The sequence below is a fragment of the Embiotoca jacksoni genome, unplaced genomic scaffold, assembly GCF_022577435.1.
Source record: "Embiotoca jacksoni isolate LCO1_2020_lvr unplaced genomic scaffold, fEmbJac1.0.p SCAF_11, whole genome shotgun sequence".
In the NCBI taxonomy this organism is placed as follows: domain Eukaryota; kingdom Metazoa; phylum Chordata; class Actinopteri; family Embiotocidae; genus Embiotoca; species Embiotoca jacksoni.
Window position 1 is genome coordinate 9288388 of NW_027185241.1, and position 27202 is coordinate 9315589.

At 41.2% G+C, this 27202-nt stretch overlaps 1 protein-coding gene across 4 annotated transcripts in view; it reads left to right on the forward strand.

The window, feature by feature from the left end:
• The window catches only part of fhod3b (formin homology 2 domain containing 3b), an 85455-nt gene that overhangs the window by 40200 nt on the left and 18053 nt on the right, over window positions 1-27202 (forward strand). For all 4 annotated transcript variants that reach the window (XM_069142993.1, XM_069142994.1, XM_069142995.1 and 1 more), the window contains exons 4-7: window positions 11560-11627; window positions 13191-13296; window positions 25938-26032; window positions 26921-27032. In XM_069142993.1, the coding sequence (XP_068999094.1) occupies window positions 11560-11627; window positions 13191-13296; window positions 25938-26032; window positions 26921-27032 (381 nt within the window). The remainder of the gene's footprint in view (window positions 1-11559; window positions 11628-13190; window positions 13297-25937; window positions 26033-26920; window positions 27033-27202) is intronic.

Here is a 27202-nt window from a genome sequence, read left to right on the forward strand (position 1 = left end):
ATCCTCTGTAGTGCTGCGAGCCAGAACTCCTTTTTATCCTATCAGAAACTGAGGGTGCTTTAGGCGTGCCAGCCAATCCCTCTCCACCTTGACGCTGTCAGACTCCAGAGATGCACGACTGGCTCCTAATGGTGGGTTTCTAAAATCTGTAGAGTGTGATTTATATTGCTAGGGCACGTTTGCTGAAAGGCAGGTATGCCCCTCTTCAAAGTGGGGAGCAGTTGCAGATAAAATAGACTTTCTCCCGTCTCATTGACACTGTGGCCGTGACTTTTCTCCATCTCTTGTTTTGAATGCAGCTTGGCTGTTGTTTTTTAGTTCAAGGTTTCCCTTGCTTGTCTGATTTGCAATTTGTGAAAAAAAAAAAAAGGTCCCTAAATATTTGCTGACTCATTGTTTAGTTAATTTTGGAAATTATTGCTTTTAGAGCCATTTTCTCTGAACTGTTTCATCAACATTACTGCAGGCTGAAGCCAACACTGCAGGTCATGGTTAAATTCATTCATTAAGGATTATGCATGGTAGAAGGGGCTTATTTCCCTTCACATAGTCAAATAGCATTTATTGGGAAATGCAGTAGATATATCCTCACATATGACAGATGAATGATGAGGAAGAGGCCCAGCACATTGCTGAAAAATGTAGAGAAGGAGCCCACTGCAATATACTGGACTATCTCTTGTGGATTTTTGCTGTGGATTTTTTCTGGGTAAAATGACATGACATAGGGCATTCATATCTATCAGTGGCATATTTTGCAATTTATCTCAAACTTGTGGCATCCCTCGGTATCTTGTTTCATCATAATATGCATTAATGTCTGCTGGGTGCATGAGTGTGTCAGAGTTTGTTGGATTTGAGCTGCAGTTACCGTTTCTCTCTCAGACAGGCCATGATGTGGTCTGTGATTCAGGGTACTGTATCACCATATTTATTCAGACCAGTCCAAACATGTCAGAGGTTACGATGAGACCCAGTGACTCCGAAGAAAAATGACAGTTGACCCTCATCACCAAGGTGACAGGGAGGACAACATTCTCGAATTTGAGGCGTCGCTACATTTTTTGTATTGCTTTACCACAGCAAGAAACTTGGATTTGGTAACTAAAATAATTCTCTGAAAGCATTCGTGCTTTATATCATAGAGCCAAATAACCATGTCAAACTGCAACACTATTCACATATCTCATGCCAGGAGTAGATGTTGAGAAAAAGTTCAAGACAGCCAGTAAAAAGACATTTAAAGTAGGCCCACAAGAAAAGAAAATAAGGGGAAAAAAACATGAATCACGCCAGTCGCTGACCATACTTATTTGGCTTGCCAAGCAAATATTTAATCCTTATCTGCCAGCACGAACATGAGTGGGAACTTTCTGATATGATCCATGAGGAACAGAACAGCGAACACATCAGTCGTTTGGCATTGTTAAGTAGGATTTTGAAGAGAAAGCAGTCAGTCATGTTGATTGTGAATTTGTTTCAGTTGGGCAAGCAGGTTAGGCCCAGAGGACAAAACAGGTCTTTGACTCCTTTGACTGTCTGTGCCAAGCATGGATTATATTCATTTCAATGGCACCTCAGAATAAAGCCGTATCTGTCCAAACAAAACACCTTCTTGAAAACAGAGATAATTAACAGTTCAGGATGAAACTCTCTGTTCTGTTTTAGTACATTTGGTGTCAGTTAAACAAGTTAGATTTGACCGTAATTACATCTAATTTTCAATACTTATAATGTCAAATCTAATTCTACCACAAGCATGAATGTCATGCCTCTCTAATTAGAGTATGCCTTTCAAATAAGTCCATTCTATCTGGACTATGTGGGTGTCAGTAATAGTGCTGACTTGACCCTTTTCTTGAGCTCTACCACCTGTCAACAGTTGGTTCAACTTCACACCCAGCTTGGCATAGCGAAGCCGGTGCCAAGGTGCAACAACCTGACGTGACAGGGCACTCATGCAAGGCCCACATACTCATTGTAACTATTTGTGGTCCATTTTATGTCTGCCAAGAAGCTTAACAGGGTTTTTGATTAAGCTTTTTCCTCATTACACTTCTTCCATGTATTCATTAGCAATCCTTTCATGGTGAATACTTTGAAGGCCAGATCTAAAAGGAAAAGATTACACACACTGTAAAAAAACAACAACAACCTCAAGCACTCACTCGTTTGATGATTGTGAAGTAGGTAACGTATGTGCTAGTCTGATTGTGGATCTGGATCAAAGATAATGGCATACACTTCACTCAGCCAAGAAATGAGTAGTGTTTGGAGCATTGTGTTTCAATTGGTTCTGACGAGGTAGGGCTGGGCAATATATTGATACCATTATGATGAACTAGATATTGTCTCAGATTTTGGATACCGTAATATCGTGATATGGCATAAGTGTTGTCTTTTCTTGGTTTTAGAGGCTGTATTACATACATTTTCTGAACTTGCCAGACTGTTATTATCTGCTATTACACACTGGGCCATTATATCCACATTACTGATGATTATTTTTTGTGTTTGTAAAAGCACCACTAGTCATCATTAAAATATCCTTGCAATCAGTTTAACTCATACATACATTATACATACATACATACATTAATTCTATGTAATTCTAGAAAATATGGAGCCAGGCTGTTTCAGTCAGGCTCTCATATAATTATTCTCTATAATGCATTGTGCAGCTCATTTTATCTGTTGTCAGGCACAGTTTTGTGGAAGTCACGTATCTCCTAAAGATCAACTTTTCATGGGCTAAGAAAGACATCTCTGTTTTCAGCTTAGTGTCCAGTAGGATTTTAGATTTATTTGACCTGAAAGGTATTGGGAATTTTTCAAGAAGTAGAGCAACACTTATTCCTTCAATGTAATAAAAAACTAAAAAACTAAAAAGTCAAATTTGGAGATGCATGTTTTATACGTTTTAAACATCTGATTATTTCCTCTTCCCTATCAAGTTTTTAAACGTCTGTCTGTCTCTGAATGGTGGAAGTAATTATGCAGGGTCATTAAGGGCTGAGAAAGACACTGATGACAAGGGCCTCCTCCTATTAGACTGGATGTCAGGTTAACTAGATTGTGTCCTTACGGAAGCCAATGATGGACATGTGCCAAAGGTTCTCCTCTTCCTCACTGAAACAAGAGGAACCACATTTGGCCCTGGCAGTAAAACACCAATGGATTCCATTTGTGCAGAAACCAGGTGTTTTGACATCTCCTTTCCATTTGAGAAAAGTCAGTCACAGGGTGGCCAGTATGGAAATGAGATGGTGCACTGTGACACATGTGTTTGGCCTCCACATCGTTTTGCTTCCTATTCCTAGAGCAGAGTCTGAAATAGATGTGGTCTCAGCACAACTGTGTTTATTGGACAGAGTTTGCGCTGGTGCATTTCCCCACGTGTCAGGTTGTTAAGAATAGGAGGGAGCAGAGAAAGTCCGGAGTAGAGAGGCCAAGAGGAGTGAGAGAAGCAAGAGGGGAGTGAAGTAGGTTTGGGGAGAGTCACTAAGGTCATTGGTGACAATATTTGCCAACTCAACTATAGGGGAAAAAAACCTAACTTTAAAGTTCTCATTTAATTGCAGTACATAAAATGAAACGGTTTTGATTTTTCAGGATCATAAAGTCTAAATTGAGAAAAGCACTTGGCTTTGTGGACCTTTCTTTTTATGGATAAAAAGATAAAAATCCCAAGATATTTGGTGAATATATGGACTGTGATGTTAAATTTTACCCTTTAGGCATCTGGTCCTTCACCTACATACACATTTTACTGCAGTAAGAAAAGCTGTTTGGCTGAAGCAGCTGCCAAACAACACATGGGGAACGGCCTCGACCCAACCTCCTGCCAACTTTATAAGCTGAGATCATTATGGGAGAATAGTGACAGAGATAATGCTAATGAACAGCTTCAGCTTCGTCAGCGGTTACCATATAACATTACGATTGCTTGTTTTAACTGTGCTACAGCTGGCCTTGTTACCCCCCCCCCCCCCCCCCCCCCCCCACGCGACCCACTTCAATTGTTGATCTCCTAGTTTATATCTGTGTCAGGCTTTTGTCTGGTCAGCTCAATGGATGCACGCCTTTGCTCTGCTCTCCGCTCCAGTACGTATCTGTGTCAGTGGTGGTGAGTGTGGGGAAACCCCTGCTGAGGAGGTAAAAGGGTGGACTACAAAAAAAGTGGAGAGAAGAAGGGGCGGGGGGTCACTCCACCTGGCAGCTAAGGAATGACTCATTAGACAGGCAGGCACTAATGAAAGATGTGTCTGTCTTCACATTGGCTTTGCTGTCATGTCTTTCTCCTCGTCTGGAATTCTGCAGATTCCACCCTCACTTTTCTCTTCTGTTTCTGTTTGACAGCCTCAGATGGTATCTTGATGGTTCGTTAGCATACACCTTATTGAAGAGACTTACTAATTAGCCTGCAGTGCCCTTAAAGTTTGATGCAGATCATGTTCAAACTCTAAAGGAAAAGGGGACGTGAACCTAAACAGTAGGATTTTGCTCCAAGCTCTACAAGACAGATGCCACTTCTGGCTTTTCAGAAGAATTATTGTGACTGATGAAAACATAAACTCCCACTCAAAGCCTTATGTAAACACATCAATAAACACAACAATCCAATTTCCCCATTTCCATCATGGGACAATGAGTGCTGTTGAGCTCTGCGGGCCAGGTTTTGTGTTTATTGGAACTTGGCTGTGGTATGCCTCGGTATCAGATGGCTCTGCCAGGATAGAGTGTCACAGCCCAGAAACCTGATCTCCTCACTGCTCCCATGAGGCTGGAGATACTGTGCCCCGTGCACAATGTGTAGAGGAAGTCCAGGTACAACATCTGTGAAGGAAATCAAATCAGAATGAATTAGCATGGTTTGTTTGCACGTTTCTAGCGCTGTCATTTTTGAAAGAACGTGTCCAGACACCAGACATAATTCATTGTGGACTTGGTGAGATCTTTTATAAAAGGTCTCATAGCACTTATCTGAAGAATGACTTCAAATCAAGCACAATGACAGCACTTGCAGTCCTGCATTGTTTGCCAGTTCTCTTCTCATCAGCAGATTAAGTGGATATTTATTGTCTATTTTGATGATTTTGATCTTCCTCCATGCCTTAGTCGTTTCACGCCCCGTGGGTCCATGCCGGCCTTCCTGTGAGGCATGCTGCCAGTGACACAGGCTTCTTCATTCTGTGTGGCCCGACTCAGTTTACTCTAATCTAAACCATCGTCACCATATGTCTTCTATCACAACTTCCAAAGCATTTGAATAAACTCCAGGCAACAGGAAGAAATTAATTAATGTCTATATTCATCTGTGTGCTCTGTAAACTGCTTGTGTCAGTGTGTGTGTGCGTGTGTGCGTGTGTGTGTGTGTGTGTGTGTGTGTGTGTGTGTGTGTGTGTGTGTGTGTGTGTGTGTGTGTGTGTGTGCGTGTGTGTGTGCGTGTGTGTGTGTGTGTGTGTGATTGTTCTTGCAGTGCATGTTCATTTTTATACACCCCCCCCACATGCACGGACATTTTCCACATAACTGTTTTGATCCACCGTTCGGTTGCACACAAAATCCAAACATGTTGAAATCGATCTATTTTTACCTGCATTCCCGCTTAATGATTTCCACCTGAGTGCTATAATCTGCTTTTATTGACCCATAATTCACCTTATGTTTTCGTTCAAAGAAGGGGATAAAAGGAGTGGAAGGAACCCTAGTCCACAAAAGTAGCATGTTGCAATCTGTTGCACATGTTGGGAGGTCTTCCACCTTAATTACTTGCGTTTTCTCTTCATAAATTTCCGAACACAAGGTTTCCCTTACAGAGTGAGAAAGGAGAAAAGGAAAAAATGAGAAGGAAGCTGTGTTGATGTTGTTGTTCTGTTGTGCTTGGTGGCTGCAGAGGGGTCATTATGCATACTGTAAACTCTAAGGGTTTCTCATGAAAATACCAGGGGATGAAGTGAAAGATGGGTTCCCTTTATCCTTGTACATGGCAGCCAAGTGATGTGGCGATTCTGGTGCCCTGTACTCTCCCAGATGGCTTCAGTTTGCCTGACCTCAGCCTTCACCTCTCACAGAGTCTGTGGCCTTTGCTGACCAGAGGAACAGGCTCCTGGCTCTCTGGGGACAGGGCTAAATCCAGACATGGGCAGGGCACTGGCTTGTGACTGAAGGTCAAGCTTTGACCAGACCCAGACTTTGCAGCACAAACTAACCGTTATTCCTGTGAGCCTGCTGCCATATGAATAATGTAGATTATAGCTTGTTAGTTTGTGGCCTTCACATGGATTCACCTTTGTGTACTGATTCTGTTCATTGTTTTCAAATCAAAATATTGTGTGATCCTTTTCAAGGATATTATCTGAAAACAGCTCTACAATGCAAGGAGCAATGCTTCCGAGTTTGTTTTCGGCAGACAACTTGAGTTGCACTGCAATAATTTCTGCTATTCTTCTAGTCATTCTTAGCCTGGCTCCGCCCACCTTTTGCTCACAGCTTCGGTCTTTGCTGTAATTATAGCCTGGAAACCCTGATCACCAGACATTTGGCTCAGCCACTCTTGAGGGTGGACCAAGTGCGCTGACGTTGAAGTCAAGCGTTGTCGTTCCAACAACGGTGGCAGTGGCTGAGCTGTATGAAGCGATACCACTAGTTGTAGCAATGCTACCAAATATTGCAGAACTGAAGCCGGAACAAGAGCAATGATCATGTAACCCTAAATCTTCTTGCATTGCAATCTGATTACATTAGCGCACGCGCACACACACACACACACACACACACACACACACACACACACACACACACACACACACACACAAAGTCAAAGAAAACAAATGCATTGGTGGTATTATGACTTTGAATCAAGACGAGGCTCTTACCATGTTTGGTTAGATAGTGTTTGGATATTGTGCAACATTTTAGCTTATCTGTTCCGTACCTCCACTCAAATTCAGTTTTTGTTGTTTACTTATGTTAACTTGCTAGCTGAAACTATGATAGCAGCACACGACACAATAGATCAAGTGGTTGATGATAGACTGATGACCTACTTTAGTTCAAAATAAGTATGCTATTGTTGTGGTTGTGACAGATAATGATGAGGAAAGGCCAGATTGTCCACAGTAAAGTTTAAGTTAACTAGCCCATATACAGAACTATTTTTCAGCTTCTTCTTTTTTCCGCTCTTTCCTCCGTGCCTGGCAGCAAACTGTGGTTTCATATTGTACTTTTTCCTTCTCAACCTTAGTCTCAATCTTAATCCCACATAAAGCTGTGGATTTGATCACACATTGTAAGGAAAATGTATATACACAAACCAATCCGATGTTAAGGATCTTCCTTCTAGTCTGACACATCCACTCTCGAAGGTAAACATGGTTGAATTTACACCGGTGTGTGCGGGATTGTCCTGCCCAGTGGGGTCTTTGTGGGTTTCCCGGCTGTGCTTTGGAGATGGTTTATGTGTTCCGCCTGCTGCGCCATGCATGAGCGGCGGTAGTCATCCTCCTCATTTTATAGCACCTTCTGGAAAGAAAGCCATGTGAACAGATGAGTAACAGAGTATGTTAGAGGTGTTTGTAGATGGAAAGTGAGCAAGGTTAATGGCTTTATTGGAGAACAGAATGTCCCTTTTTTTTTTTTTTTTTTTGTTAGTTGTGAGTGGTGGGCACTGGTTTTAGGTCGAGATTGGCATATGGAGATAAATAGAAAAAAAGTGACTTGTGACTCATACACAACAGCATCACTGGAATGTGGTGGCCCTGACACAGACAGTCATAAGATGCTTGAAGCGGCTTCACTTTTTGTTTCACTTTTAAAAGTCCTTCTCTCAGCAGCGGTAGGACCATCCGCAAGGTCCTGGTCTGTCTGAATATCTAAACCCACCACAGCAGTTTGTTTTCTCGACTCTGGGTAGTCAAGCACATTCCTGATGATTCTGGAAATTCCGCCATTACTTTTGTGATGGTTATAATTATGAATCCATTACATCCCTGTAGCTATTTCAGCTGAGAAAACTTGACTGTGTATTGGATTTTTAAGAGGAGAAAACAGCTGTTCTCTATCGTACATCAATATGAGGCATCAAATCAAACGCTTTCACTCTGTTGAGTCATTCTACTGCCTGGTGCTTGTCAGCAAAATCTCAAGGTGCATGTTAAGATCTCAGAAATAATGAGTTGTCCTTATGCACTCATCATTCCTTCGATTTTCAAGGTGGTCTTGTTTCGGTGGAGTAATTAGCAACATGATTTGGATGGCTCTGTGGTGCAAACACAAGTTGACATGTAAAAGGTATGAAATTGATGAGAAGGTCAGGGTGTGGAGACCCCAGCTGCTGCAGTTTGTTTGCGTTGTTTTTGTAGCTGTATTATGGCTGAAATGCAGTCAAAGATTGCATCTCATGTGCCTTTGTGCGTTTTGCAGTGCACAAAGTGTTACCTCCTTTGTTCCACTGTTACTAGGTTTAGGTTTAAAGTTTCAGGGTTTCATGTGAACATAACATGAGTCGGGCCTCACAAACATTTCAATAAATGAGGTCCTCGTGTTTTTTCCTAAATAGGGAAATGCAGAGGGTCCCTACTTTTGGGTGCATATCTGTGCCAAATGGTATGGAACTAATCTCCTCTGAGTTATTTCTCATTAGAGATGGGCCTCTTGGAAGTGCATCGGTGTGTGGACAGCTGACAGGGAAATGCAAGGAGCTGTCTGTTTCTGTAGATTGGTTTTATTTGGTGTTGGGCAGGAATAACTTTCTGGCAGTTTTATTGAAGTCCAAACTAGACGGCTAAGTAGAGCAGCATAAGCTCTTTGTGCAAATAGCAGTAGAAGTCTGCATGGAAGAATTTCTCTGCCTGATCGACACACTCACAAACAAAAACACGCACACACACACACACACACACATATACACATCATTCTACAGGGATGTATCCAAACCCAGTGCTAATGCATCACTGTCTTAGTGCTGTGCTCTGATCCGAGCAGTGCCATCACTGGCTGTTCAGCAGTGTTGGGTGTAATTCATCTGTTGACTGATTAACGTTCGGTGTCCATGTGGAACTGCAGTTAAGACTTTCAGAAGAGAAAGAGCATATTGATTTAAACTTCTGGGTTAAGTAGGACCACAAATCAAGTTAGCTTTTTATGGTGAAGGTGTGATGAGTAACCCAGAATTATCTCCCTCTGTCTTTCCACTTCAGTGATCAGAGACTTTGTCTGTTTTGATATCCCTAATCTAAACTCCTGAGTCATCTTCCTGAAGTACAGGGAAGTGGATATGGTCCTACCTTGACCTGCAGGGGAGACTGCAGTAGTTAAAAAGCTTTGCTACATTTCTACATGATGTGAAATCAACTAGAGATCCAATGGCAGATTCACAATAATGAACTTATCACTCATTTACATACCCTTTTTATCAGTAGACTTTCAAGGTTACCACAATGACAACAGTCATCAAAAAAGAGCAAATAAAATAAATAAAAATGTGTCAGAAGAGATTTAAAAGGTGATGCAGACTTGGCAACCCTGATTTGCTCAGGCTGGAGGTCCAGAGCCGGGGGGCCCAAACTGAAGAGCCAGAGTCACATTTCCCTCCTGTTATTTAGAAAGACATAAATTGCCAACATCACATGTTTCTCCACTTAATACCTCTGGACTTGTAGAGATTTATTTCTTATGGATGTTGTTGCCAGTGACTTGCTGGGACTCCTCTGTAAGAAGACCAATACTCCTGTACCCATCAGGAATCTGAGCCATGTAAGGTACTGAATGCACAAAACATTTAAGGCTCGGCTCTGCTCATAACAAATATCATCAGAGTCATGAATTAGAAACATGACATCTTCCAAAGATAAGAAACTCTGCTTGAACTGGATTGTGAAGTGTATGATTTCACTACACAACATCCTCAGATGAGAGTCATTTAACCACATATGGCCTCGTCCCAGGTAGTCTGCATTACAGCTGCGTCTCCAGTGTCTTGTCTGTCTGTAATAGAGTGGATAACAGCAATAATATGAAATGTGTAGAGTTTACCTGTAATGACAAGTCTTGGAACATGGCAACACGTTTTAAACTGGGAGTGCTGAGGTTGACTTATATTTAAGATTGTTAAGAGAGATGCAAGGATTGAGATATATTTTTGATGTTTTTTTTAACAACTACTTTGTTGACATGTTCTCTTTGATTTTTTTTTTTCTTTTCACAAAAGGGTGGGATTAATGATGTTGCATGTTTGTTGTCTCCGTGAGCCATCGTATGCTAGCTGTCAGTTCGTGTGAAGTTTTATGTATGTTGTCAAATTGTTGTGCGTCATGAAAAGGCACCCCAGGACGTGAGACCACGAGTATTCACTTTGTCATGGTGCGGTGTCTAGAAGTAGCCCATGTGTGCCCACAGAACTGACAAGCAACACACCCTGTCTCTGTCTCCGTCTCCGTTCATCAGCTGAAGGGATTTACTCTACAGCTGACGAGGGCAACAACAATAATGAATAGGAGCCTGTCAGCCAAGTGTACACGCTCATCAGTGTGTGTTTCTCACACAATAGTTTTAGGAGCAGCTGTTTGTAAAGTCTTGGAACTTGTATGTGTGTGTATGAAGGGTGTATTCAAGGCAATATGTACCATATGAATGTTGTGTCGGCTCTTTTTTTCCCCTCTCTCGGTTGCATGTTAGGGTATACACTTTCTACCTCAATGCTGTTCATACACAAATAGACAAATAAAGTGCCTCATTGACTGTTCATGCCTTTTTGTGTACATGCTAATCTTCCGTTAGACCTTACATACAGTACAATCATGCTTTCAAGCAAGAAAGCATCTGAAATACAGAAAACGAGCTTTTTGTGCATCACAGTGAAACAGTGAATAAAAGGATAATGCAGGGAGAGAGGCAGAGTGAGAGATCTGCACTGCTCTGCATTTCACTGTACTGTATGCTGCTGTATCTGCAGCAGTAACAGGCAGGTTTTGCTGAGTCAGAGAGAGTTCACACAGCAGCGACAAATGAGCTACTGGATTTGTGCTCAACGCTGCCACTCCCTGGTAGACTTTGCAGTCTGCACACAGGGTGAAGGATCCTCAGAGTAGTTGCAGGAAATGTACACCATCATCATAGGCATGTGTCATCCATCATATCTCTTCTTTCTGTAGAGTTTCCATAACTGATTAATGCACAAATTGTTTCTTAGCCATTGTGGTCGCTATTGGCTAATGTTTCTGTAATGACTTTGTATTATGGTAAACTACAGATTAGGCTTTCTTAGCAGGAATCGTCTTTTATTCACTAACTCTACAGATGTTTCTACTGTACTTGTGCTCTCACTGTTCTTCTCTGTGCTTCCAGTGAAATGTGCAAGAAACAAGGAAATGATTTTCTAGAATTATTGTAGTTCGTGGAATCGTCATGTGTGATGCATGTAAAATAGTAAAGTGTATATGCCAGTTATTTTTCCGAAAAGTCATCCTGAAAATCATCCTCAATGTCTTGTAACATCAGAGACCACCTGTGTGACCATCAACTGATGTTTCTACTCTCATCTGTTCTCTCTCCATGCAGAGAAACTCTACAACTCAACGGGACGGGAGCTACGGAGAGCCCTCTTTTCCCTTAAGCAGATTTTTCAGGTAATTACTTATTGATTTTAGATCTGGCTGGCCTTTTGAAAACATCTTTGTTAGAACTGCAGCTCCCAAGATTCAGTCAACTGCTGTGTTTTGTGTTTGTAAAACGGCAGCAGTTCCCCTTGAAGTATCCCTTACCATGCTCTTTTCGGTGCTTTGAATGTGCATGTACACACATTAGCGTGCAGGAACTATCTGTGGCGTGCACACGTGCATCAGTGCACACATGCACACTCTGACTTGGACACAGCGCTGTTTTCCTGAGGCAGAGTTGTGCTGCTGAGAGTCTGCCTTCGTGGCAGCTGTGGAGTGTTCAGGTCTGGTCATACTTCACACACTGGGCTGGGCTCGCGGGCAGTCGGTCGCAGAGGGGGAGGGTTAACTGACAGTTAAATGGAAAAGAGAGCAACAGACATTGATGCAGGCCCAGAATAGATGAGAATACCTCACTTTTTACACTGAGTGGCTCTGTAAGGTATCAGTTGTGGTGAATATTCATAACTTCTGTTGAACAATGTCCACCTTGCCTGATATTGGCATTAATTCTCTACATTTCTATACTGTATGACTTTCAGAGCTGCTGTTCATTCTTTTGCTTTAGCGCACTCCTGTATATCTGGACTCTTTGCCAAATGACTGGAGTCTCCATCACAGATCCACGTTAAAGATATTCTGGAAGTACTTGGACTTCCTCCTGGGAGAAAGGAAGTCCTGACCACCCCACCGTGTTTATTGCTGCCTTCCTCCCTATCCCATCTGAACAGTGGAGTGGATCAGAAAATGTTAAATCCTGCAGACAACTTCATGCTCGGCCTTAAATTACAGAGTCAGCGACAGCTGTGAGAGATGCAGGTGGTTTGGTCGTCAAGAACAAAATGTGGGATTGAGTTGAGGGGTCAAAGCTACAGCAATCCATTTGAACAAGCTGCAGGCATTTGCAGTAGCTATCACTGAGCTGAAGATTTTGTAGGGGGGTTCATGAAGGAGTCCGAGTACCTGTTCCTTTCACAACTAATTGTTTATGACTCCTTAATAATATATTAAGACATGTAACATGTACATTTGCTACCTTGCAGAAAGCATAACAAGCAGTTTTAACCACTGTGTGCATAAAACAGACTGATCACATTATAAAAAACACAAATAATCTCACCGTTTTCTGGGACAGATTTATATCTTTTTTTTTAATCATTTTATTATTTTGAAGTTTTAATTCATGCATTTATTTGACAGTGGCATATGTGCCCATGTGGTATGTGCCCGAACCACTCGGCTATCGGGTTGCCCCCTGATTTTAAAAATATATTATATAAATGTTTGTTAAGTAGTGGAAAGAGTTGTGTGAGCTGCTTGCTCTTAAGCCATTAGTGAATAATATGTAGATAACGTTCCTCTACTCAAATGTTTACGAGAACATTTATGTAGTGGAAACCCAAACTAAGTCCAGCGGTTCTTAGTATTTATCCAAAAATGAATAAATAGACTTACAGCATGGTCTGCAACTCCGTCTATGATGTATAAACATGTATGTCTGTGATGGATCTTGAATATGTTTCCTCCCTCCAGGATGACAAGGACCTGGTGCACGAGTTTGTGGTGGCCGAAGGACTGACATGTTTGATAAAAGTGGGAGATGAGGCCGATCAGAACTACCAGAATTACATCCTCAGGGGTACGTACACGGCAGAGCAGCACCGCTCGGCACCAATAAACGAACAGCAGTCTTTCCTCATACCTCAATTTACAACATGAGGATGTTGTTAATCAATCCTGTAACACTTCCCTTTCCATAAACCTATCTACAAACACATGTGTTTATATAAACTGTGCTAATTGATGATTCTGCTTGATGACCTTCTCACACTCACACACTTAGAGCATGTAAACAAACTCAAATGTGTGCCACAGATAATGTGGAAGTTGAGGCCACGTTTGGCAGCTGGTGAATTTATCTGCCCCATGTCGGCGAGGTCAAAGATCATATGTGTTAAGGTTGAAGAGGGGCAAGGACAGCATGTTTTGGGATACTACAGGGCCACAGCACCCCCTCCAAGGTCACCACCATTTAACAGCCTGCTGTGAGGGGGCAGGTCACACATGCTTAAGTGACTAATAAAAGTTCTGGCAGGATATTACAGATCATAAAACTAATTTCCCCTCCTCTTTTTTTCTGTCTCATTTTTATTCAACTTTGTGTTCCCTCATCCTCTCATTCAAATGTGTGGCACTTCTGTTGATGAAATTCAGCCAGCATATAAATGGTTTATTAGCCAATTGGTTTCATATGTATCAAATATTGATGTCGACACAAAACCAAAAGTTTGGATCCAACTTTTGTGGTTTAAAGAAAATTCATTTCAGCTTTCAGTTGCAGAGTTCAGACACCTCTTTTGTTGTTCCTTCATGAAGCACTGCTAAAAAGAAGTCACTGTGTAGTTGACCCTGGTGATTTGGTTGCACATTTCAATCAGAAATGACCTCCTTCATGTTTATTCAGTTAGATGCAGCATGTTCCCAAATGCTTCCTCTTTAATTTTCCAACCTGCTCATTGTTGACTTTTTCTGTTAGTGAGAAAAAAAAAATCAAAGAGCGAAGGGCGGATGTCCGTGACAAAGTACCGATGAGGCCCCCTGGGCAGGTTAGAAACATGAACATGACCCCTGTGGACTACCTCTGCCGGCTCTGACGCTTCATCTGAACCTCGCCTGTTCTCTGAATGGCCAAAACATGACAGAGGAGGATAACGACTGGCTTGTGGAAACTTCAGAGTTGACCACATGTAAGAGCTGTTAGTGTCATTCGGCTGTGAGTGATGAGACCACTTCTCATATCTGTTCACTCCTCTGTATTGTGCCATCTTTTTTTTTTCTTTCACGTCCTTGTGAATTCTGATAAAACATCTGTGTCAGTTCATCTCTGTGGGACTCTTTTTTTTTAAAAATTATTCTTTCATGTGCTAATTTATCTCTTCATCTCTGCAAACTACAGCCCCCCACCACCCTCACCACCACCACCACCACCACCATGTATCTCTCTACATCACTGTGAGAAACTAAACCAAACTACTACTCTCCCAAAAGCCCTTTTAACCTTTTTCAACTCCTGACCTAATTTCTCCTGACCAGCTGAGGAAATGGAGAGTGTAGTAGATCACCCTCCCTCGTGAGCCATGTGTTGGAGAACACAAACCGAGCATGTGCTGGAACCCAGATGCACAGGTCAGAAATCTATATAGATCTGGCTGCTTTACTGTTGATGACTTCCAAGAGGAGCTATATCATAAGGAATCCCAAGAGGAAAGTAAATTAGTTGGCTGAAATTTTCACACGTGCACAGACAGAAAGAGGGGGAGGGGGAGGGACAGAGACCGAACCAACAGCAGTAATTGCTTTGGTATCAAACACTGATCACTTCTAACGTGATTTTTCTTCTTTCTTTTTTTTTTTTTTTTTTTTTTGCTGTATTGTCTTTCAAGTTGAGCCCAGTAAAAAAAAGAAAAAAAAAAAAAAAAAAGTAGAAGTAGGAGGAATGTGGCCTTGAACCCATCTGTCTGGTGTGCATTAAAACCTCCCGACAAAACAATCTTGCTCTCTTTCATGAATCAAAATCAATCTTACGGGTCTTTTGTAGTTGACAAAGGCACAGTCGCACGTGCACACCATTCTGCTTGCATTTTACAGCAACAGGTTCCCAGCCTCGGCTCTGTGGAACATTGCCCTCATTGTGAAAGGATATTCCTGCAGCTTTCTTAGCAATCTACCCCATCTCACTTTTTCTTCTCTTTTCTCATTTTTTCATTCCCTCGTCTTAAAGCCCTTGAGGTGTCTGTGGCACGTTAGTGCTCCCTCAGTGATGTGGGTAGTTTTGGGGTCTGCCTGGCCGGGGTCTGGCCCCTTTCATGGCCCCTCACACCTGGCTCGGAGGGCTTCCAGACCTGGACTTAACTCCTCTGAGACCTGCACTTTTTCAGCCCTGGGGAAAGCTTGTATGCCTTTATCACCCCATCAGAGGGAAGGGTGTGAGGTCACGGTTTCAGAGGTGCCTATGCCATCTGGTCCTCTTGTAAACTTTACAGTTAGCTGCAAACACACAGGAGCCAAAAGGGTAATGAAGGACTCATTCAGGTTATTCATTCTTCATTCATGACAGAACATCTTTGCTCGTTTATAATCTTTCTAAAATAGCTCTTGAAATTATAAATCGTTGGTTAATGAAGTCGAAATCTGAGTGAAGGTTTCATAATTTATGTTTCTGTTGTTGAGAATTTTGTTTCTCAAACTGCAAAGGTCCGATTGGGTTGTAAAATGTTCTTTCTCTTTTTATTTATCACCATTTATCTTTACATTTTAAAGTACTCTCCAAGTCTTTGGCTCTCAATCTACAACTAAAGTGTTAAATGTGAATGCCGCCTTTTCCATGCGTGAAAATATTTAATCTTTTTTTGGTCTCTTTAAACACACAGCTATATGACAAAATAATATAGCGAGCACATTCCAATGAAATACAATTGAGATAATAAATATTCAATTAACACTGCTTTCCCCGTATTGATCTGTGCTATTATTTATTTTTATTGAGCACGGATGCAAAGGGGAACATGCACAGAACAATGAAAGGTACACATTTTAACTTTTCCTTTTTTACCATCCACCCCCCATCCAGGTCAACAATAAACAGTATTTAAGAGACAAATGAAGCTGAGGTAAATACAATAATCATTAGAGAAAAAGATAGATTATTAAGTAAAGGGAAAAAGTAAAGAAAAAAATGTTATTAAAATAATATCTGACATTATTGGATTTAGATCTCTTCATGTGATTAAGAAAGGATATTATGGATTACCAGTGAGCCAGAGTGGAATTTTCAGGACTGACAGGAGGTCACACAGCCAGGAGTGATTAAGACTGCTAGTGTTGAATAAAAACCTATTCAAAAGTTCAGTCAGTGTGTCTGATCTTTAACATTGACTTGCTGTGTGTATCATTTTGTCCTAATTTTTGAGTCTTTTGAGGACTTAATATGTAGTGTAGTTATACGAGTAAATCATAGTACATTGTATGTTTCAGCCTTATTAGAAGTCTAATAATTGAGCTTTTTATACAGGTCATGAAGCCCACACTAACAATAAAGTCCAAACTGCTGATGCAGCAGGTGTACACAATGTGAAATGAATAGGTGTTTCTGTTATTTTGTCCACCTTCTGTGCCATTCCGTCTTACAAGACTTTCTATTCCATTTATGTAAAAAGCACCAAATAACATAGGTGGACCGAGTGCTGCTGACAGCAAACCTCCGCAGCCCCGAAATAAAAGCAGCTTGTGCAAAAGGTCAAAGGAGTTTCAGCAGTAAGCTCAAACTTTGTTCTCTGTGGTAAGAAAAAGAATCCCTGTGGTACTAATTATCATGAGCAAAACAGGGAGATGAGTTGGAAGAACAAATGACAAGGTTTTTCCTGATCTCCGTTCCATTTGTAGAATTTATAATAAGGACTCCAACAAAAGTAACAACCGTGTTTAATTGGTGACTGTAAAAATGGGAGCGTCAGACGGACAGGGCAGATTAAAGACAAACCAATTACAGTCAACTTGAAGCAATTATTCTCTGCTTTGAAATGTTCACTGTTGACATTCCTCACCATAAGCCATGTTTTTAGCTGCACTTTCTCTGCGTATACTTCTTAAAAGCTGTGCCATTTCTGTCTGCACACTGCTGTTGACTAAACACTTGCCATCTCTAAGCCACAGTGGAAACAAATTGGAAGTGAAGCTTTAGTTTTTGATCGATGGAAATTTAGAGAAACGGGCTCCTTTTTCTTTTTTTTTTGTTACACCCTTCAGAGCAGTCTTCTGAAAACACATTCTTAAACATTATATAAAGTATCTTTATACCCAGAGGGCCGTTTCTCATCTCATGCTGTATGATACATAGACTTACATGCTATAACTTTGCCTCGCAAATTTATATCTCTCACAGATGCACTGTGTTGTGAACAGTCGAGAAGTATTACTGTACAAAATAAGTCATGCCCGTATTTCATTTCATGCCTTTATCTCATCCTTTCTTCCTCTCTCCTTCCCGCTGTGTATCTCCCTCTGCTGCTACCGTTTTAAGATCTCCTGTTTTTAATGACACGGCTGTTATAATGCCATAAGTTGAAGCACCTCCACTTCCTGGTTTCCAGAGGGGAAGGTGCTCAGTGGGCCTCGGTGGGGAAGGAAGATGTGTTCTACTCCAGTGTTTCATTGCCTCTTAAACTGTCTGGGACCTGGAACACTGCTCCCAATGCAGCGCTCAGTCCAGCTTTTAGTGTCACACAGCAGTAACTTCAGTGGGCAGCAGCAGTAGTTTTCACAGAGCTACAAGTGCACCTGAAACACAAGACCCTTTTGTTAAAACTGGTGTTAGGCTCCACAGTCTTTCTGAGTGTAGTGGCATTACATTTTATATGTCACAGAACAGCATCCAGTGACACACCTGTGCAGTGGTTGTCATCTGTGTGTGATCCACAAGTTCAAAGTAAACAAACACAACAGCAGCCAGCCTCACTTATTTACTCCTCCTTTGTAGTTGAACCAGTTGCTTTAGTGTTTGGTTGGATTGAAAACCTGCACAGCCACTATAGGAATAATCTTTGTTGATACAGCACATTTCACCAAAATATTATTTTATAACTGTGTCAACAATTCCTGATAACAATCAACAGATCATTGTTCTGATGAAAGCACATTTGTCCGATTGGGCTGACTCTTTGCGTGTATAGATAGAAGTGTTCTAATGTAGCTAATGTCTGACTAATACGCAGATGTTTGAAATAACGCAATTTTTCCAGTGTACCATTACATACTAGAGCGGGATTTCAGGTCTCTTAATTTAGAATCTGGATCATTGTTTTGACTATTGTGCTGAGCTTTGAGTGAAAACCCAGGCACGCTCTAGCTGAGTTAACAGCGGGGCTGGAAGCTCTTCTTGGAAACAGTGTGTATTGTGTTGTCTGGCTGTGTTATAGGTCGTCTGTTCTGGAGTTGAAACCTTTACGATGGCCTGTCGTCTGGATCAACATTTCCATTCTGTCTGAGCTGGGCTGAGTGGCTTTGCATATCAATATATATATATATATATATATATATATATATATATATACATACTATATGCTGGTTATTATAGATGTAATCCTCTATCCTCTTCTTGTTTTTGTGATCAGGCAAGAATGATGTTGAGAATAAGATAAGTTAATACTTGGTTCATTCCACTAGGATGAAGGAAATTAGAGCGAGAAACACAGGAAGTGCTGACACACATATGTGGACGAGCGCTGTGTTTGGGAGCGAGCAGGAGAAATCCAGGAATGCCCGTGTCGTAGCAATAGAAACATGAACTCCTGGTTTGTAATGAGATCCCATGGGAACACGTGCATGTTTTCCACCCAAACTCCTGCAACTTTTTGAAGCAGCCATGGCTCCTGCTGCCCCTCTTTTCATCTAAAATACACTTACTCACACACACACATGCATGATGGCCACACTTTGTGGTGTCGTGGATGCTAATACACGAACATTTTATTTTGCAGGTTACGATCTAAATGTCACTAAACTGAGAGTTTTATGTTTGTTTTTTTGTTTTGTTTACCTCCATATTGTATAAAAATAGAAGTTAACCCCCAAACCAAACACCAACACCCCGCCAAAAAAAAAATCCAATAAACTATTTTCATTGATTACAAAGATTTGTCTTCTTGAGAAAGCCTATGTTATTTTTGGACATAATACAACTTTTGTAGCTGTCTGACACTTTTCTCTTTTGGGATGTCAGGAATAACTTCATTTGGTCAGATGAAAGTTAGAAAATTAGTGTTACGCATGGTTTCAGCCCACAACCTCCCAACTCTCGGTGCTCCACTGGTAACATTTTGTTTTTGCTTTCAGCCTCACTATGAATTCTTTTATCCATTCTATCCAGCTTTTAAACTGACTGACGTACTCAGTGCCGGACTAAAGTACGCTCCATGGACTGTTTCATGCTGTACCTAACACTACCTTTCATTTTGATATCCTGTACCGACACAAACACAATCTGTCGTCATGTTTTTGGTTAAACTTCGAGCCCTGTTCCCACCGGATATGTCCCGCTCTGTGTCAGACCCTCTGGCCCTCACATGAGCAGACAGCTTGCATCTGAACCCAATTCAACCCCACCTGCCTGACCTATATTCTGCCTCCCCTTATTCCTCTGCCTACATCTGTAGAAGTTTTTAGCCTCGGCAAACCCACTGGCAGCGGAATTACAAACCCCGTCCCGGAGCCTGTTTTACTGTAACAGAATTCAGTATACAGGCCAATTAGATATTTATATATATACACAAGAATGTTTGATTCGGTTCATGTCTCAAGTGCTCATTTGATCATCTCTGACCTTGACGTCTAAAATACGTAAACTATCATTCGGAAAAAAAATAAAAATCTTTTGCAGTAATGCAGCAGGCAGGCAGATAGACTGAAATCCTCAACATTTGAGTGGGTTTTACGAGTGATTTTTGTAAGCTGACTGTTCTTTTGGGATGGAGTTCAGCATGTGACTGGCCAGAACCAGAGCGAATCACACCACTACTCTCTCAAGAGCAGCAAGAATTTACCGCAGATCATCTTTCAGCTCACTTTACTAGTGGGCGGATGTCATGCAGTAGCTTTGTGCCAAAGTCTTCCCCACTTGGATGGGATAGAAAAAGCTCATCTGTTGGACATCTTCCAGTTGTTCAGTGTACTAAAATCATTTTCTAAGACTTCTTCAATACAGTAGCACGTCTGCTCTTACAGCTTTTTAATTACAAAGGGGGAAAAAAGCATTTTAGCTAATGGGACATATTTCTTCCTCTTATAGTGTTGTAGTCTTCTCGGCTCTGCCCAGCTCAGCTCTGCTGTAGTTCATCGGGTCTGCAGTGCTTGTAGAGCTTCCTCTGCCAAATCTCTGCCTGCCTTACTTCATGCTATTGTTCCATTAGGTCTGTTTGTTTGTCTTTGGGGAATTTGTTTAGGCTTACGTCCACAGTAAATTGTGTCAAATGCTGGCAGACATGTATACAGGTCTGAAAATGGAAGCATCCAACTGTTTTTTTTAACCGTATGGGGCTTAATGTAAGTCTGGCAGTCGGCTCAGTGACTGGAATCGGTCTGGCAGAGGCGCTTTGTCTGACTCTAATGGTCTCGGTGATTAGCTGACTAACAAATACAATGTAACCCGTGAACGTGCCTCAATCCAGTCCATATACGAGCTGAGTAATAAATGTGTCTTTTTATGCTAGACGGACTCTAAATCAGAACCTAGCTAGATGCATGGATGCAGCAATAAGAAATGAGTAGCAAAAGAAAATCCACTTTTAACATGATGTTTAAATACATTTTCTTCTTAAGTAAATTCTGCAAAATAATATTTTGTAAAGACAATTTTTTTAATCACGTTAGCAGCATGACACAGTTGGAGGAGAGGGGTTGATTGAACTCATAGCACTTCTTGCGTTCGACTCTGACCCCTATTTAAACCTGCAATAACTCATTTCTTAACCACTTCAGGCAACGGAAACAAACACTTCCATATTTTCGCCCTCTAAAGTCTCGTTGGTCATCATGTGAACAAACTCGTTGCCTACTTAACACATTCGGAGAAGCAATAGCATGGAGTGTATGTCCAATTTTCACTCACCTTGTAGTTATGTTTTTCCACCAAAAGCAAATAGCTATATTCTTTTGTGCAGGGCAGTTAGAATAAACTGGGTTTGTAGTTAATACAGTATTGCAGCTACAGCAAAACAGCTACCTTTGGATGAAAACACTGCTGGTGAGGGTCAAAACCAGGAAGTTGCAAGCCATAAAGAGGAAAAAGATCCTATAAAGCTTCGCAGAGCAGAGAGAAACTGAGAGTTTTTCCTTGCGCTCATGTGATCCACTGCTTTAATTATTTATTTTTCTGAGTGGAAGGATGTGGGCAGGATCTGCTGTGTATTTAACATGATGTCAATGTTTTAGGTTGGCCCATAGAAGTTTACTCTAGTATGATAAAAAATATTTCTTAAAAATTCAGCCTGTGGGGTTTATGAGGATCTGTTGGCAGAAATAGAATATGATATTCAGAGTTATGTCTTCTTTTTTGCATAATTGCCCCTTTATATTGACATATGGTGCAGGTCCCCTTCCACAGAGGCTGCCATGTTGCACTACCATGTTTCTGCAGCATCCCAAAAGGGACAAACTAAACACTGGCTCCTAGAGAGGGACTTTCATTTTGTTCATGATTTTCGCGACCATATACTGAGAATATGGAAAATGGTAAATTTATAGGTCACTATTGAGTACTGATCTGTGTCACTGCCTGTATTTTCCCAGAAACCACCATTAGCACTAAAACTATTTGAAATTGTAATGATTTACTATAAATATAGTGACACAATATAGCAAGAATCTATGTAAAAACGTTTCCGTCAGACCTTGCAGTAAAGCACACCCGGCTCATGAGGTACGGGGAGGCACACTTCACAACTGTGAGTGCAACATCTGGCTAATGCAGAGCATATAAGATAAGAGGCTCTGAGTTGCACTGTATGGGATGGAGATTTGGCCCCTAACACAAAGTCCTGGTAAAATAAATGTTGCATGCTGACAGACAGTTTGGCTGACCCAGTTTAGATACATTCCGAAATGTAAATGAAACCAAAGGGGGCAGTGTGGTAAGTAGGAGGGGAGTGGACAGGGTTTTTTTTTTTTTTAAAAGGGAAAGCTTTTTAGTTGATTTCTGGCATCTTTATAGATAAGGTTGTCTTTTTTTTTTTTTTTACGTCCGAGTCAGCTGGCTTGTGTTGTGCTGCCTCTCAGACCTCTGTGGGCTTCTCACCTCGGCAGTGGTCACGGAGCAGCCCTTCCTGCACATTCCTGGGGCTGTGGAAGATAATTGCTGCGGTTTATGAGAGGGAGAGGCCCTGAAGAAACACTTCCACCAGACCTTAGTTGTTTAAGTTTGTACTTCTCTCAGAATTCTGGTTCAGACACAGGAACAGGGGTCTGGCTCCTCCGGTCGTCAGTCTGCGGTCCACTCCTGCAGCTTCCTATCATTCAAATGTTCTATTTACTTTTAAGACAAATGCATGTTTATCTATTGAAGGAAATTGAGTGTGAGGGCACTGTGCAGATGCCAGACTGCTCATTGAACACTTCTAAGTTTCTTTTATGCTCAATCTTCCCTCCTTGGCCATCCTTTACCACAATGGCTTCCATCTAAATTCTAATCACTGTGCTTTGAAGGCAGCTCATTGTCTGCCAGCATCTTATTACGTGACATACATGCAAAAGGACTTTGCAATGTTACTGTTGTGCTTTGTGTGAGGTATTGTAAAGCTGCTCATGATTATTATAAATAGAGGCCCACATTTCTTTCTCCCAGGTCAGTGCTTGAAGTGAAGGGAGTCTGATACAGACTCACATGGTCCTCTTGTTAACCCACTGCCAAAGTTATTGATGACTGATTGTCTTTAAAAACAACCCCTGGGTCCTGGACGCACAGTCTCTGTTATCTACAAAGGTAAAGCACAGGGAAAGTGTACCACAGTTTAATTATTTGAACACACAGGTAACTTACTTTTCAGGTTTCATGACTATCTTAATAAAAGTGTGTGTAAATCAGTTCTCAAATGTGATTGTTTTTAGAGAAGAGATGAGATGTTTTAGATGTTTGTTGTTGTTAGGTGACCAGACTGAAGGTTTCAGTTTCCAATAATGAAAGGTAATTTTTTTTTTTTTAAACACTTGCAGTATCATTTTAGCTGTTCACAGGGTAACTGCATTCCTTGTGGTTTCTGGTCATTTAAATTGAATTGTACATAAGTGGCCACTGGCAAATGTGTAATTTCATGAAGCAGCAATTTTTTTTAATGAATGTGAGAAAAAAAGTGATGAGTTTGTGGTTTCTGGCATGGTTTATAACAGCTTAAATATCACGTTATTTCTGTATCTTAACTGCCCACTGTATTAAATTCACATATGATATAGACATGCATTCTGATTTTATTTTACTTGGCCGCATGTCTTAGGAAGAAAGCCACCCAAAACCTGTCTGTAGAATTTTAAATAATGTCTTATGATAACATGTCAAAGTGATCTAAAAGTCCTTTCATTTTGTGGTTGACGATAACATCTCATCTGTCAGCAGCTGAACATTCATGTTGTGTGATGACACTTTTAAAAGCCTCATTAAGGACACCTATTTTTTCTAACCCCCGTTTTCAATGGACATTCCTTAAAACCGAATTTCACCGGGCCGATACTGCACACAGGTGCACACACGAGATAAAAGTCTGTGCAGTGATGAGATTGCAGGTCAGCCACAAGTTTGAAAAGAAGCATGTAGATCATAACTCATCAAGCAAAAGTTGCTGCTGTTTGTGTAAGGAATTACCATGAACCATTATTTTAGCCATGCTAGTTGCACTTCTTCACAAACAGTATTCGTTAGGAATCCATTATGGTGTCAGTAAACCAGCTTAACATTATGTCATTACTGCTGTCACTCATCTGTCTGCAGCTGTCCCATACAAAGCGGGGTACTTACAGATGGGTGGCACTCTGGCCCACATTGACTGAGGGAGTTAATCATGTTTTCATAAACACATTCTGTTGTGGTCTGCTTTAGTGCACCATGTTGTCCACCCTGCTGGTTGTTGTGACACATGGCTCAGAGCTCGCAAGCAGAAGAGGACCTTTAGGAATGCTTTGGCCTGACATGTTGTGAGTAATTAACCCTGATTGATAAAAGATGAACTGTTGCTGTCGCTGTTGCTGCTGCTGCTGCGGGCCGTCAGCACGCACACACGTACACACACACACACACACACACACACACACACACACACACACACACACACACACACTCATGCGTCCACTGACACGCATCATGTACACACAGCTGCTGCACCTGGGAATTTTGGCTTATCTACAGCATATTTACAATTTTCATGCACCTCTAGAGAAGAGGAGAGGAAAAACATGACAAGAAACTGTAGGCTCGCATCGTGACATGTCGTCAGAAACTTTTTTTAATACAGCATGAAGACATTAGATTGAACTTTATTATGAAGCTTGCAATAGGTCTGATCAATAAGTCTGTTTATTGTTGTGATCGAACTCTTTTATTTTCTCGATTTGACAGTTTTGAAGCACTCTCTGAACTTGATCATGTTTGAGAAAAACAGGAATGTCATGACTTAGTGCTAAAATCCTCACATGTATTACCCCCCCAAAAACGAACTTCTGCCAAGAAATAGTCGAGCTGGCCCACCAAAAATTTTCCACTTTCAATGTGTTCACAAGCTCTTCAGTTTTTTTTCCCGTGTGTCAGCTAATGTATCATCTTAAGTTGCTGTGGGTTCAAACCGAGCTCATCTTGTTGTGGTCGTCTGTATGAAAGCATCGACTCCCTGTGTGTGGACTGCCCCTGCGAAAAGACTACATATTTAAATGGTGCTTTTGTCTGCTCCACTCCTGTCCAGCGCTGTGTGTCTCCCTTCCCCCATCTCCTTCTTCAACAGAAGCCCTACACTTTTACTGCCCCCCATTGAGATCCCTTGGCTATTATTATGTTCTTATTTATGTGTCCTGTTACAGACAGAAGTCATGTCAGCATCCAGTGAAGCACTTTGCCCAGATACCCCCCCCCCTCCCCAGTTGTGCCCACTGGCTTGAGACATGAGTCGACAAGTGAAGGTTTCTTTTTCCACCTAATTGTTGTGATTTTGAATAGTTTATCACCACAGCAGCTGCAGTGTGTGTATGTGTGTGCCCAGTTTGATTTAACCACTATGGGCAGAGAAATATCATTGTCTTGTCTTCTTTCACGAACAGTAGAATGACTAAGTGCATTTGTGAGGAAGGGGGGAGGGTTTCTTTATGTGTGTGTGACTACAACAACATTTTCTCATTTTTATAGTTAACATTTTTGGTCCAGTCCATCCTGCCCTGTCATGTATTGTAGTGTGGGCTGAAGTCTCTTAATAAAGCTGTAAAAGGAGATATTTCAGTCATTCCACAAAGAGACAGACCAAACTATATGTTTGTCCGACAGTACCTGCTGGTTTCTCATGAATACCGTATGTTATCCCTTAATCTTATATCCACAGTGAAACTTAAGTCTCACCTGCTTTCATAGTAAGGATTCCTCTGAGATTCTTAGGTTTCAAAGGACATACAAAAACATCCAGAGCAAGCCCATACCTTTTTGTGTTGAGCAACACAAATATGATGAATTGTTTTTCTCTCTTTTTTTTCCTGTCTCTCCAGCTCTTGGTCAAATAATGCTGTATGTGGATGGGATGAACGGCCTCATATCTCACAATGAAACGGTCCAGTGGCTTTACACCCTGGTCGGATCCAAGGTAAAGAATGTGCGCATGAATTGTTTTATTTTGTTTACAAAATCTACACGCAGTTAATAGACTGCAAAATCAGCTCAGCAATCCCATCTGGGAACCGACAAAACGGATAAAGTCGTGGACTGCTTTGTCCACATGGAAGCAACCCTCATATCATTGTGGTCACCTCAGCCCTCTAGTGGCCAGATCGCTTCAAGTGCAGGAGATGAGGGAACTACACTGGCTCACTTCCTGTACCTCCACTGTTGTATGTTCTAACAAATTACTTTACTGCCTTCCTGTGTGAATACTGATGTAATATTTGTCAACTGCCTTGTTTTTTTTAATCAAAACCCTGTCATCCAAATCATTTTGTATGGCAAATTTCCATTGTTAACAGATATTTTCATCAGGACCATTGGGCTGTTGCCTGTCCAATTATTCTACTGATGTGGTAGATTTTAACAAGTGATTAATTAACTTTGATTATTTCACCACTCCTGACATTGTGTTTATTTTTCATTCATTAATATTATACCTATCTCGACCAGTTTCTCCATATTTTGTGGTGTAAACTTTTTTAAACTTATATTTTTTTTTATTTATTGTAATATTTATACAATTTACATCTTGATGGTGTTTGTGTACTGCCTGCCTGACTGTTGTACAGTATGTTCCAATGAGCTGTCAGTGTCACACAGCACCCTTATCAATCCTCTCAAGACTCTTCATACAGGAAAAAGCTGTTACAATGTGATGTCGTTAACCATTTAGAATTAAAAGGACTCGCACATGCTTATTTTGCTCTCGTCCATGGTTGTTAAAACAACATGAAGTTCACAGATGAATTGTGATATAGGGTCGGTGCTGCTTTGTTGTTTCTGTTTTAACTGTATTTTCTTCTTTGTGTAGTTTCGTCTGGTGGTGAAGACGTCACTGAAGCTGCTGCTGGTGTTTGTCGAGTACACCGAATGTAATGCTGCCCTGCTCATAAAGGCTGTGAACGTTGTGGATACCAAAAGAAGTAAGAGTCCGGGCTAGTGATTTTTGGATGTTGATATTTGCAGACTGAAACTAATATTGTAATCAGCTGACGTACTTTCATATTGGCACATTGTCTAAGTGACACACTTTGTTAATTCAGTGAGAACGTTTTATGTGAATGTCAGGCTTAAAGCCAATTGGGAACTGTCT